The sequence below is a fragment of the Eubalaena glacialis genome, chromosome 1 (assembly GCF_028564815.1).
Source record: "Eubalaena glacialis isolate mEubGla1 chromosome 1, mEubGla1.1.hap2.+ XY, whole genome shotgun sequence".
NCBI classification, from domain to species: domain Eukaryota; kingdom Metazoa; phylum Chordata; class Mammalia; order Artiodactyla; family Balaenidae; genus Eubalaena; species Eubalaena glacialis.
In genome coordinates, this window is record NC_083716.1 from 7,896,187 (window position 1) to 7,908,742 (window position 12,556).

At 47.9% G+C, this 12,556-nt stretch overlaps 1 protein-coding gene and 1 long non-coding RNA gene across 3 annotated transcripts in view; one reads left to right on the forward strand and one right to left on the reverse strand.

Annotated features, from left to right (window-relative positions):
• LOC133092712 (uncharacterized) overlaps positions 1–12,198 on the forward strand; it is an 81,056-nt gene extending 68,858 nt beyond the window's left edge. For both annotated transcript variants that reach the window (XR_009701120.1, XR_009701119.1), the window contains one exon: positions 11,839–12,198. This is a non-coding gene — a long non-coding RNA (uncharacterized LOC133092712). The remainder of the gene's footprint in view (positions 1–11,838) is intronic.
• Positions 1,053–2,085, reverse strand: LOC133092706 (NADH dehydrogenase [ubiquinone] 1 alpha subcomplex subunit 9, mitochondrial-like). Its single transcript, XM_061192387.1, is given in 1 exon segment — positions 1,053–2,085. A coding segment is annotated over 1 exon segment (963 nt). The 3' UTR covers positions 1,053–1,122.
• Positions 12,199–12,556: the final 358 nt, after the last annotated feature.

Here is a 12,556-nt window from a genome sequence, read left to right on the forward strand (position 1 = left end):
AACAGAGAACTAGTATGCCTCCTCATCCTTCTTGGCTAGAGTGACCATATATTTTATTGATCACACCAAGTCAAGGCTTTTGAGGGGGAAAGGAGATTCTAAAATGATTAAAGGGACTTCCCTGGGGGCACAGTGGTTAAGAATCTGCCTGCCAATGCAGGGGACACGGGTTCGATCCCTGGTCTGGGAAGATCCCACATGCCACGGAGCAACTAAGCCTGTGTGCCACAACTACTGAGCCTGTGCTCTAGAGCCCGCGAGCCACAACTACTGAGCCTGCGTGCTGCAACTACTGAAGCCCACACACCTGGAGCCCGTGCTCCACAACAGGAGAAGCCACCGCAATGAGAAGCCCGCGCACTGCAATGAAGAGTAGCCCCCGCTCGCTGCAACTAGAGAAAGCCCGCGTGCAGCAACGAAGACCCAACACAGCCAATCAATCAATAAATAAATAAATAAAATTAAAAACCAAAACAAAACAGTTCTTTATATTGATTATCTGAATATAAATAACAAAAAAAGCAGAATAATGTACTTTAATCAGTTTCTTAAGGCGTGTCTGTCTCTAACATAATGTCAATGGTATTCAATTTTTTTCCTGATATGGCCTCATCACTTTAATTTTTTTTTTCCACAAAATTTCCCATAAATATTCTTCAAAGAGATATTTTGTGGTTAGTAAATTTGAAATTATTGACACCTTTAATCTACTCTTTGTTATAGACTATAATATTCTTAATTGGGAAAATATTCTCTCTATAGGTGTTAATCTGCTCTTTGTTATAGACTATAATATTCTTAATTGGGAAAATATTCTCTCTATAGGTGTTAATCTACTCTTTGTTATAGACTATAATCTTAATTGGGAAAATATTCTCTCTATAGGTGTTAGGGTACCTAGTGGGCTTGGGAAAACTGAAGGATGTTCTCAATGCTACTTTTTGGCATTAAAATGTGAAAATCTTTCCGCCTAACTATTTTACCAGGTACTGTCTTTTTTTTTTTTGATCTCAGATGTTTTAATAGGGGCTCTTATGCACTATGTACAGGATTCTCTGCCGAAGGTGGCCTGGTCACTAGTGACCTGAATGACACCAAAAACCAAGGGCAGCTCAGGGGCCACTAAACAGGGACTGTCTTGGCCGGCTTCACATCTTCAATCTCAGAAGACAGCCAGCGGTGAGTGCGGTGATGCCGCAGCACCTCGATGGCCTTGAGCTCCAGGGGCGTGGCCTGAATACCCAGGCCTTCCAAGCCGGGCAGGTGAGGCAGGGTCATGTCTGTGATGTGAACTCGCTCCACTTTATCCCTCGTGGTCCAGGGCTCAAACGGACTCATTTCAAAGAGTCGACCTAGCCATCGATATGCAAAATGTGGCAAAGGGTATGCCAGGAAGGGTCTGTGAGCAATGGCAAAGACGTACTGCACCAGGTCAAAGAGAACGTACCAACTGGGCCCAACAAAGGCAAAAGTTTTCCCTCTGGCATCTGGATCCTTAACTGCATTAACAATTCCTTTGGTGACATCCACGATATATATTGGTTGTTTCACTGTCTTCGTGCCCAAGGAAATAAGAGGGACAACACCAAACCATTGAATACTTGCAAAATAATTGAGGAATCTATCCTCTCTTCCAAAGATGTCCGATGGCTTTATGATGGTAGCTTCTGGAAATGTGTCTCTCACTTCTTTCTCTGCAGCAACCTTATTTCTCAGATATTTAGAAGGGCTTTAAATATCGGCATTCAGATGTGAAACGTGAATAAAATTTTCAACTCCAACTTGCTTGGACACTTGAGCGATTGCTTGGGGGATCTTTACAAAAACATACTCAAAACCAAAGTTTTTGGTTTCCCGTTCTCGCCCAATGAGATTGATGACCACGTTGCTGTGCTCCACAGCGCTTAGGATGGAGTCCTTGTCTCTCCCTTTCCATTCCAGAAAGATAATCTGGCCCAGGTAACCCATGGGGCGAAGGTGCATGGTATCATATGGCTCACCCCGGTAGGGGACGATCACTTGTGACCCCATGCGACGCGACATTGGCAGGGCCCGGACAACTCGGGGGTGAACGGCGGCCGCCATCTTTTCCCACAATCCGCTGCCGCCGGCACTCGGCCGACTTCGGCTCCCAGGTACTGCCTTTTTGCCTCTTTCCAGAATAGTTTTCTTCAGCAAATATTTTTACAAGACAAAACTCATCAAATTGTCTTTACGATTCTTTTGAATGCTTCATTAAATTTAGATGCTGCAAGATGGTAGGCTTTTTCAGTCTCCTGCCCTTCTGGGACAGAATGTAATTTCTTCTAATTAAAAATAGAAGCTCCATCAAAAGATTCTTCTTACAAGTCAAGATATTCTGAAGTACCCTTATAGAATTTCAATATTGAGCTCTCATTAATTAATGTGTTCCCTTTCCCCCGTATTTTGTAGGGATAAATTCCAATGTCTTTTTATTTGCGAGCTTTGTTTTCAATTAATGTAATTCCTTCAGAGCTTCAGAAACTAAAAATCCAAGTGTTAAATAATCAAGGTTTTCTAATTTTTTTGAACAACATGCATCCAAAATTTAGAGAACTCATTTACAAAAAAGTTCAATATTGTTGTAGGGCACTGAGACTGACTTCAAAAGTTCCAACTATTCTAAAATCTGATAGATGGCAGGTAGCAGAGACAAACCACATTAAGCCATGCTGAAGCATGTTTTTTCTTTTTCTTTTTTAAACTTCATCAGTGTTGTCACAAAATGTTGGCAACTACAGCTTTTACTTATATTGGTAGAATACCAGCTTATTTGGATCCAATATGAATTATATGTGTACCATCAACAATTCCAAGTAAATTTCTGCTTCATAGGTTTCTTAATTTAGTAAGGATTTTTTTTTTTTACCATGACACTGTGCTCCACCAAAAACTATATTTGTATTATCATTGCAAAAACAAGTACTATTTAGCTTAATGTCAATTGCACAATAGTATTCATAATAGTCTCAGATGATGCTCAATTAATAAAGAAAACTTCCAAAAGCTTTTTTCCGAGTCCATGACTTGAATGAAAAAAAAAAGGAAACATTATTGGAATTAGTTGATTTTTCTATTTGAGGAATCTTATGACACTGAAATAAAACTTGCATTATTTTAACTATTTGTATAGTTTTCCTAATGAAGTCAACATGTGAACAGTGATAGCGCCACTTTTTGTACATGAATATGACAGTTTGGAATTGAAAATGAATAAAATTTGAGTCTCACATTTATTAGGATGTAGAAAATGGTAATAGCCTATCTCTCTTGAGGAAATACTAAGAAATGACCGAATAAAAAAGTACATATTTTTTAAAAGCTGTTGAAGACCTGGGGATGCAGGGAAGTCTATATTCCAGGGAGAGAGCCAATCCTTTCTAGCTGAGCAAAGAATTGATGGCTGATATTATACCTGGGAAATATTATCTAGACAGTATATGGGTGGGTAGAGAAATGAATTTGCCATAGATAAAGTATTTTGCTGGAATAAAATACAGTAAGCTAAACTTTTAATGACTATGTAGTTTGGCATGCGTGATTGGAATTTTGAAGAGCCCCAAATGCAAAGCTAAGTCTATTCTGTTTTAGGATTCCCATTTTAAAAAATTCCGTGGATTACTTTTTTATTTGCTGGGGAATATTCTGAGAGAACGTTTTTCATAAAAGAATATTTGGGATGTAAATTTTCTAAGTATTTTTATGTCTCAAAAGATTTATGTTGTCCCTACACTTACTAGTTTTTAAAAGAAGAGTTAGCATTATAAGTTTAGAATTTTATTTCTTTAATAAGGACTCTGGGGTATCTATTGTCTTCTAGTTTCCAGTGTTGCTGATGAGAAGTCACATGTCAAAGGTGATTATAATTCCTTTGCAGATAATCTGTTTTTCTTGTCTGGAAGCTTTTAGAATCTTCTTGTTCCTCCTGGAGTTCCAGTTTTCAGGAGGATGTGTCCGGGAGTGGGTCTTTTTTCATTCATTCTTCTTGGTACCTGGTGTGTTCTATTGACCCGAAGATGTGCATGTTCCTTCCGTGCTTGGGGATGTTATTCTATCATTTGTATAATTTATATATTTTCTTCCTTTTATTTTTTCCTAGAATTCTTAATAGGTTGATCTTTTTAGGTTGATCTTATGCGTCTCATATATTTTCTCTCATATTGTCCTCTGTCTTCTTGATACACATTCTGAGAGATTTCCTGAACTTCAGGTTTTTTTGTTCTAGCAATGGCATTTCTAAGAACTTTTTTTTTTTTAACTTTTTATTTTATATTGGAGTAGAGTTGATTAACAATGTTGTGTTAGTTTCAGGTGTACAGCAAAGTGATCCGGTTATACATATACATGTATCTGTTCTTTTTCAAATTCTTTTCCCATTTAGGTTGTTATATAATATTGAGTAGAGTTCCCTGTGCTATACAGTAGGTCCTTGTTGGTTATCCATTTTAAATACAGCAGAGTGTACATGTCAATCCCAAACTCCCTAACGATCCCTTCCCCCAGCCTTCCCCCCTGGTAACCATAAGTCTACGAACTCTTTCTTGATCTCTAACTGCTCCGTTTTAAGCACAACCTGTTCTCTTTTTAGGGCCACATTATCTTCTTGAATTTCTCTAAGGACATTCATCTTTTAGAAGTTCCTTCCGTTCTTTGCATCTGTTTTCTCACCCTGGTTCTTGCCTTCTGTGCTCTGGGTGTTCTCTGTGAAGGGAGAACTGGGGTGGTGAACGTCTGCAGGTTGTGAGGGTTTCTTTGCCTCTAGCACAGAGTCATTCTGCTTGGATTTCTGCTTGGACAGTGGGCCCCATCAACCTGAAGATTTATATATTCCTTTAGCTCTGGGGAATGTTATTCTAAGACTCATATAATTTATACATTTTCTCCATTTTATTATTATTTTTTCTAGAATTCCTAGTAAGTCCTGACATTTCCCCCAGAGTCTTCTCCCCATTGTGGGAGGGCTCCTGAGAGGTCCAGCATGTTGACTGGTTGGTTTTACATCGGTGTGGATAGGTTCGGAGTAGTCAGGCCATTGGGGCCCCAACAGGCCAAGCACTTACGCACATACCCTACCACCCTCTGATGTAGGAAGGATGCACCATCATCAGACAGGGAGCTGGGGCTCAGAGCTGGGGGTGTAAAGCCTGAGCTGGAATTAGGACGCTTGTGATTCTGAAGCCCAGACTACGGCATCATGAGAGAGAAGGACATGAGGCTTGAGAGAGTCTGGGACAGAAGGATGGGCAAAACTTGTGGGCCGGAGGGAGAAGGAGGCATCAAATTGTCAGAGGGGCCAACATAGAAACAGAGACGTGTGTGTGTGTGTGTGTGTGTGTGTGTGTGTGTGTGTGTGTGTGTGTGTGTGTGTGCTGGGGGAGAGCTGGACAGGGCAGAGGGGAGAATGCCTCCCGGATGTGTGGAGGCTGAGGTGAGGCGTGGCTGGAGGCCACTTTCTAGCTGGAGGGTAGAAATGCAGGCCTGGGTACCAGCGCCACAGCCAGGGAGGCTGGGGACCCAGAGGACAACCAACCTCCCGAGAGAGGGTAGAGGGAGGAGCAAAGTCTGAGCTCTGCCCGCTCTGGGGCTGGGAGAGAAGGAGGGAGAGCACAGGGGTGTGTAGTATCTGCTTCATCCACCCCTCCCTCTCTTCCTCCATCACACAGACTGAATGGCTCTGCTGTCTCAGTCTGGCTGGGCACGGGGGGGACACTGCAGGTGGACAGCTGGACTTCCTCACCCCGAGTTGCCCTTTTTTCCATAACTGTGGCCCACGAGACACCCTCTGTGTCTAAAACGAGCGGCAGCCGCCTACCTTGGTGTCCCGCAGTAAAGGCTACGATGCCCCATCACACGGGTGAGCTCACGTGTTCCCGACACTTACTCCAAGCTGGACGTGGACTTAGGCGTTCCCCAGATGTGGGGGTGACCTCAGCTTGCTTAACCTCTCCACGCCTCGATGTCCCCGTGTGTAAACCTGAGACAATAAGATTTTGGTCACTTAACTTTTCTAAGCCTCAGGTGCATCCACAAGAAGCGGGGTCAGGACACTCCCTTTCCCGGGGGCTGGGAGGCTGTGCGGTGTCTGTGTGGTCATTGTAGCTCCCAGTTTACAGTTCAGGAAACGTACCCGAGTTTTGGTGGCTGCCCCCTGCGTCGTGGATGGATCCAGGCTCCATGGCTGGGGGTGGAGGACCTGGGACCTCTGGATGTCGGTCTTGCCTGTTGAGCTGGACGGATCCGTGGCACAGCTCAGATCCCCCGTGCTGTGCCATCTGAGCCCAGCACCTGTGCCCACGGGGCCTGTCTGCTTCCTGGAGAGAAGAGAGGAGAGTGTGAAATCGCCTTCCTAGGTGAGAATACATGACAATTCAGCCGACACAGGCAAAGGCTCTCCGCTGTGTCCTCACTCCTCAGCTGAGCTCTGATGCGAGGGGACCGGCTCGTTCAGAGGAAATGGGTGACCAAGGATGGAACAGCTGGGCAGAAGAGCTGTCACCAGACATCCATTGTCGGATGCTGGTTCCAAGATCTGCAGGTGCGGACAGCCGGTGGTCCCAGCACGTGCAGCAAAACCCACCTTCTGTTGGCGGAGGCTCTGAGAGCAAGCTGCTTTTGACCTCTGGGCACATGCAGCCAGGCTGCAGACAGCGATGTTTGGTTTACAGCCTGACAGCCACTGGGAGAAATGTGGTACGGCGCTGAGCTTGCTGGGTGACTAAAAACAGTTCAGACTCTGGAAGGAAATGTATTTTGTGTCATCCAAGCTCATCTAGAACCAAAATCAGCTCCCTGCTGTCCACTCCCGGCCGGAGACAGCTGTTCCTGCAGCTCCGCCCAGATGCTGGCTGTGCTCAGGGTGCCCGCCTGCCTCTCTCCGGGGGGCATGACATCCCCAGTGGGCTCGGGAGTCACCGTTGACAACGCATTTCTACCACCTCCCTTGCGTGTGGTCCTCCCCCACCCTCAGGCAGGCAAGCCCAAGTGCGTTCTGCCCATTTCACAGCAGGGGCAGGCTCAGAAGGGCCCGCGCTTGGTTTAATGCTCTTTTGCTGCCATCTCGAAATTTGAATACTACTATCTTTTCAAAAAATATTTATTTTTATTTATTTGGCTGGGTCTTAGTTGCGGCACGCGGGATCTTGGTTGCCGCATGTGGGATCTTTTTAGTTGCGGCATGCGGGATCTAGTTCCCTGACCAGGGATGGAACCTGGGTCCAATCCAGGGAGCTGGTGATTTCCCTTGAGCTCCTCCCAGACAGAGACTGGATGGCCAAGCCCAAGGCCACATGCTGGGATCTGAGCCCAGTTTACCTGGCTCCCAAATCTAAGCTTTTGAAAGACAGGAGACGTTGTACCAGCAGCAGGAGGAGGGCATTCTGGGTAACCTTGCCCTCTCAGACTTCTACCAACAGCCCAGCAGGCACCATCGCACCACTGCCATGGGGGCCAGTGCAGTTCTTCCGGTGCTTCTGGGCCCGGGACCTGGAGAGGGGGTGACAAGGACTGGGGAGCCCTCCCCACAACTTGAAGCCAGCCTCCCCTTTCCCATAACCTCGCATGAGACTTGCTCTCCCGGGCTCCCAGCCAGGCTGTGGCTCAGACTTAATGGGATCACCCGCAAGGAGAGGCAGAAATGGCACAGCCCTGGTAACCTCGGCTTCCTTTTCTGGAGAAGGCGAGCTGGACTTGAGTGTCTCCTAGACCCCGTGCCCGGATGAGCCTCACTAAGCTGTTTCCCACAGGCTGGGCCAGGAGGCCAGGTTTCCAGGTTAATTCAGTGAGAAGCTGTTCAGAGTTTCACCCACATGCAGCCAGGCCCATCTGGGGTAGGGCTGTGGGGATCACATGCCAGAGGCAGCCCCTGACTCCTCAGGGCACCCAAATGAGCCTGCTGGGGGGCGTCCGGGGGTTTCATCTCTCGGTGCCGAGCAGCCTTTGCTGGCAGCACGGGGGTGGGGTTCACCTCCCCAGTCACAACTTTCTGGAGCATCGATTTCCCAGGTACATCAATCTACCAGACGGAAACCAATTTAAAACACCATTTTACTGAAACAAAGATATTATGAATTAAACATAGAGTCTGCATGAACTCTGAAGATCAAACAGAGATACCGCAGAAATTTCACATTTTCGGAGAGCTGCTCTGAGTTACTGCTCCCAGGAGCCCAGATTCAAGTTTACCCTCCTCCGCTGGGGCTCCCCCAGGGCCGGCGGGAGGGCCGGCAGTGATCACTAGCTCCCGCCAGCACTCTAGAGTTTGCACCGGCATGTTTATTTTCACTGCACATGGAGGGGTCCAGCATTAGTTACCTTATCCGCGTCTCACAGGCACAGGGAGGCGAAGACATCAGAGTCACCGCGGCGGGCCACGCTCAGCCCACATGGAGCCCATGTCTTCGGACACGTGCTGCTAACTGTTCTCCTTCCCGTGTTCCTTCTGGGTTGTGTGCTCTGAGATGCCACATGGCTGCCTGGAGGTCTGGGGAAGCTGGCCTTGGCTGCTTCAGGAAAGTCATGATTTGCTGAACAGCTGCACTGTCCCATGGTCCTGACTGCAGATAAAGGCTGATCTTGTCCACACAGTAGATTGGGAGAAGGTGGCCCTCTGGCCTTTGTTCAAGGACATTGCCACCTGGGTGCACACAGGTTGGTGGAGGATGCCACACTTTTATTTTTTTTTGGCCACACCACGTGGCTTGCGGGATCTTAGTTCCCCGACCAGGGATCAAACCCATGGCCCTGCAGTGGAAGCGCAGAGTCCTAACTACTGGACTGCCAGGGAAGTCCTGAGGATGCCACACTTTGCCAAAGAATGTTCTGTCTTCCTTTCTCTTACCTGTACCAGGACTCGTGTGTGCATTTGGGAAGGGGTCTTGTGTCCAGGCAGGGCTGGAGCTGGCCTGGTCTGCGTCACCCTGACTTAGACCTTGTCCTGGGCACATGTTGCCACCTGGCCCACAGGTTGCTTCCGGGGCATGGGAGGAGGAGGCGGGGCCTGGGATGGTTCCAGAGGGAGGCTGCATGCGAACTCTCACTCCCCCTCTAGGCTTGGTGCAATGAGATGTTTGGTTGCTGAGGTGGCCCAGATTATAAGTGGGAAAAGGGCCTGTCATGCCACATGGGAACCTGAATTTGTCCTTCCCTCCAGCCTTGGTGGCGGCATGTTATGCAAGGGCAGACACAGGCCTGTGACATGCAACTCCCCTCTCTGTCCACCTCCTGTGAACCATGTTTTTCCCCTGATTAGAAAACAGTTACATCAGAGTTCTGGTGGGGCCTGCGTTGGTGGGGGGAGTGCTTTTTGTAAGTCTCTGGGGTGCTGTCAGCCCACAAACCATGACCATACCCTTGCCGGGAGAAGACTCAGCTCCTTATTATTATAATAAATGGCAGTTATTAATAACCGTAGTACTAAAAAAGTGGAAATAATTCTGACAGCTAATGCTGAGTGTTCAGCGCAAGCCAGTGACCATGATTTGTCCTTCATGGCACTAGCACATCTCAATGATCTTGTGATGAGTTCTGCTCTTGGGCCCATTTTACAGATGCAAAAACTGAGTCTTACCAAGGTAAGCGACGTGCTCCAAGTGGTACAGTGACTAAGAGGCAGCCTGGAATCTGAGGGCTCAACCTCTGTGCTGTCACCTGTCAAATCCCGATCCCTTTTTCCACACCAGGCCTGGTGTTCAGGCTCTGTAGACATCACTCCATCTTCATCACATAGTGGCCTTTGGGGCGGGTACTACATCGATGTTGTTGTATAGGCAGGGAAACTGGGGCTCAGAGAGGCTCAGTGATTTGCCCTAGTCACACAGCTAATAGGTGGTGGACCAGGCACTGGAACCCTGGATGTCTGATTGAGATCCCTTCCTCTTTACCACTGGGCTGCAGCTCCATGCTGGTGGGGGGCTTTGGGGAAGAATATTCTTACCATTAAGGGGCCAAATCAGCTGAGGTCACAAGACAGGGGAGCTGCACAGGCCACGGTTCCACCCTCCACCCTCCACCAGCCATGGAGCAGAGGCCACGGCCCCAGTGAGGGCTGCTTAGGAAAGGCTGAGCCACCGCATTGTGGGGGACAGTGCACGGAGCAGCGCTGGGCACCTGACCTGACTCCATGCATGTCTGGGCTTTGAGCCTTTGGCTTCTTGTCACGTTGAAAAGCCATGTCTGGGCTTCTCCCCAGGCCTCTAAAAAAGCACAATAACCAATAATTTTTCCATAATTAAATTGTAACATTGTCATCCTTTGAACAAAAATGACATATTTGCATTTCCCCTGTTCATCTAGTAATTCATGGCACACCTAGAAAATAGAGAGACAGCCATGAACATTCAGGGCCCTTTTGCTTTGTGTGCAGAGTCATTGCTTCATTCATCAAATGTCCTTGCTTGGGGGCTGGGGTCCCAGGCCTGCCCTCAGGGAGGGGTGTAGAAGTGTTTTGGGCAGCTATAAAATTAGGACTGTATTGATTGATTGACTGATTAATTCGTTCAATGAATATTGAGGATCTATTATGTGCATGAAATTGATATTTAAATTATTCATATTTTGCATTCATTTATTGGTTTTAAAATTGGAAAGTGCCTCGTGATGTGTTCTATAAAAACTCAAGAGACTGGTGACCTTATGCACTTCTAGGATAAAGATCATCTTATAAATTGAAAATTAGATTGAGGTTTTGAGCATGCCCCATGATGTCATGTTTTGAATGAGAGCTAGAACCTGCCCCCCGTGTGTCTCCACCCTGGCTACATAATCATCTGGGGAGGTTTCATAAAGGACCCATTGCGTTGTCTGGGCCCCACCCCTATAGATTCTGATTTGATAGCTTTGAGGTAGGGCCCTGGGGAAAAGGCATGCTTTTAAAAATCCCCACATGATTTTCATGTGCAGCCATATTGTGAGCCATTGGTCTATACAAGCAGTTCTTAACCTTAGCTGCACCCTAGAATCTTCTGGGGAGTTTTAAAAGCCCCCATGCTCAGGCTGCACCCAGTCCACTAAATCAGAATGTCTGGCGGTGGCAGCCAGCTATCAATATATGTCAAAGCTCCCCGGGTGATTCCAATGTGCAGCTAAGACTGGGAACCTTTGGTCTGCACCCAATTATAATCATAAATGGGTTGGAGACGGCATCACAGAGGATGTGAGGTTGGAGCTGGGTTTTGAAGGATGAATAGGAGTTTGCTAGGATCCGCATAGGGGAAGAAGGGGCATTTCCCTGTAGAGAAACCAGCTTGTGTGAAGGTGGCAGAGCAGGAAGGCGAGTGGAAGGTTTGGAATGCAACGTGACTAGAGCAGAGACCGGGAGGCCATGAGGCTGGGAGAAAGGAATGCTGCGAGTCAGACCACTGGATCTGCCAGAGGAGACCAGGTAGGAAGCAACTGGATCTGTTTTTGTTATGGACATCCCTGCTGGTGATGGCTGGCCTGGAGGGCAAGGCTGGAGGTGGGGAGACCAACAACGAAGATGTTTCAAAAGCCCTGATGGGAGACAGGGAGACCCCAGACCAAGGTGGAGGCTGGGGGGTGAAGGAGAGAGTGCCTTCTGGAGACACATTTTATTTTATTCTATTTTATTTTATTATTTTTGGCCGTGCTGCACGGCTTGCTTGCGGGATCTTAGTTCCCCGACCAGGGATCGAAACTGTGCCCCCTGCAGTGGAAGTGCGGAGTCCTAACCACTGGACCGCCAGGGAAGTCCCTGGAGACACTTGGTGGGTGGGTTTGAAACATGTCTGTGAGTTCTATGGCACTCTTCCCATGGAGAGCTGGCATTGATATCCCTGCCCTTGAATTGGGCTGATCTTCTAGGTGCCAGAATGCGGTGGAAGTAACAGAGCGAGGTTCTCCGGGGAGCCCTGACATCTCTAGAAAAATCTGACTGCCCTGAGGCTGCCATGCTGGGAGGAAGCCCAGGCCACATGAAGAGGCCACGTGTACATGTTGGGTTCTGTCCAACAGACGCAGCTGAGGCCCCAGCTGCTATTAGCATCAACTGCCAGATATGCGAGTGAAGATGCCGCAGGATGATTCCAGACTCCAGTCCTGAGTCTTCCCAGCTACGGCTCCAGACACTGTGGAGCAGAGACAAGCTGTCCGGATGCCCTGCCTGAAATCCCGGCCTGTAGAATTCAATCCATGAACACAATAAAATGATTGCTTTAGACCACACAGCAATAGTTGCTGGAATAGATCCACTTGGGGAGCAGTCAGGGGCAGGGCTGAGGAGGACGGAGGTGTGAGAGATGCCCCCCTGCTTCTGGATCATTTTGGACCTGCTGGATTGGAGGGACCTGTGGACGCTGGCTGGAGGTGTCCAGGAGGTGGAGGAGCTCCTGGTGGCCAATGTCTGCTTCCCTCCCCGAAACATCACAGCCTCTGGCCTCTCTTCAAAGAGCTCTGCATGTCCCTGGACAGTTGCAGTAATTCCCCCACTAAAGGGGGGATCCCTGCCCAGCAGCCTCAGTATCGCCTGGCGCCTTGTTAGAGATGCAGACCCTAGGGCCCCAGCTGCAGTGTAACAAGCTCT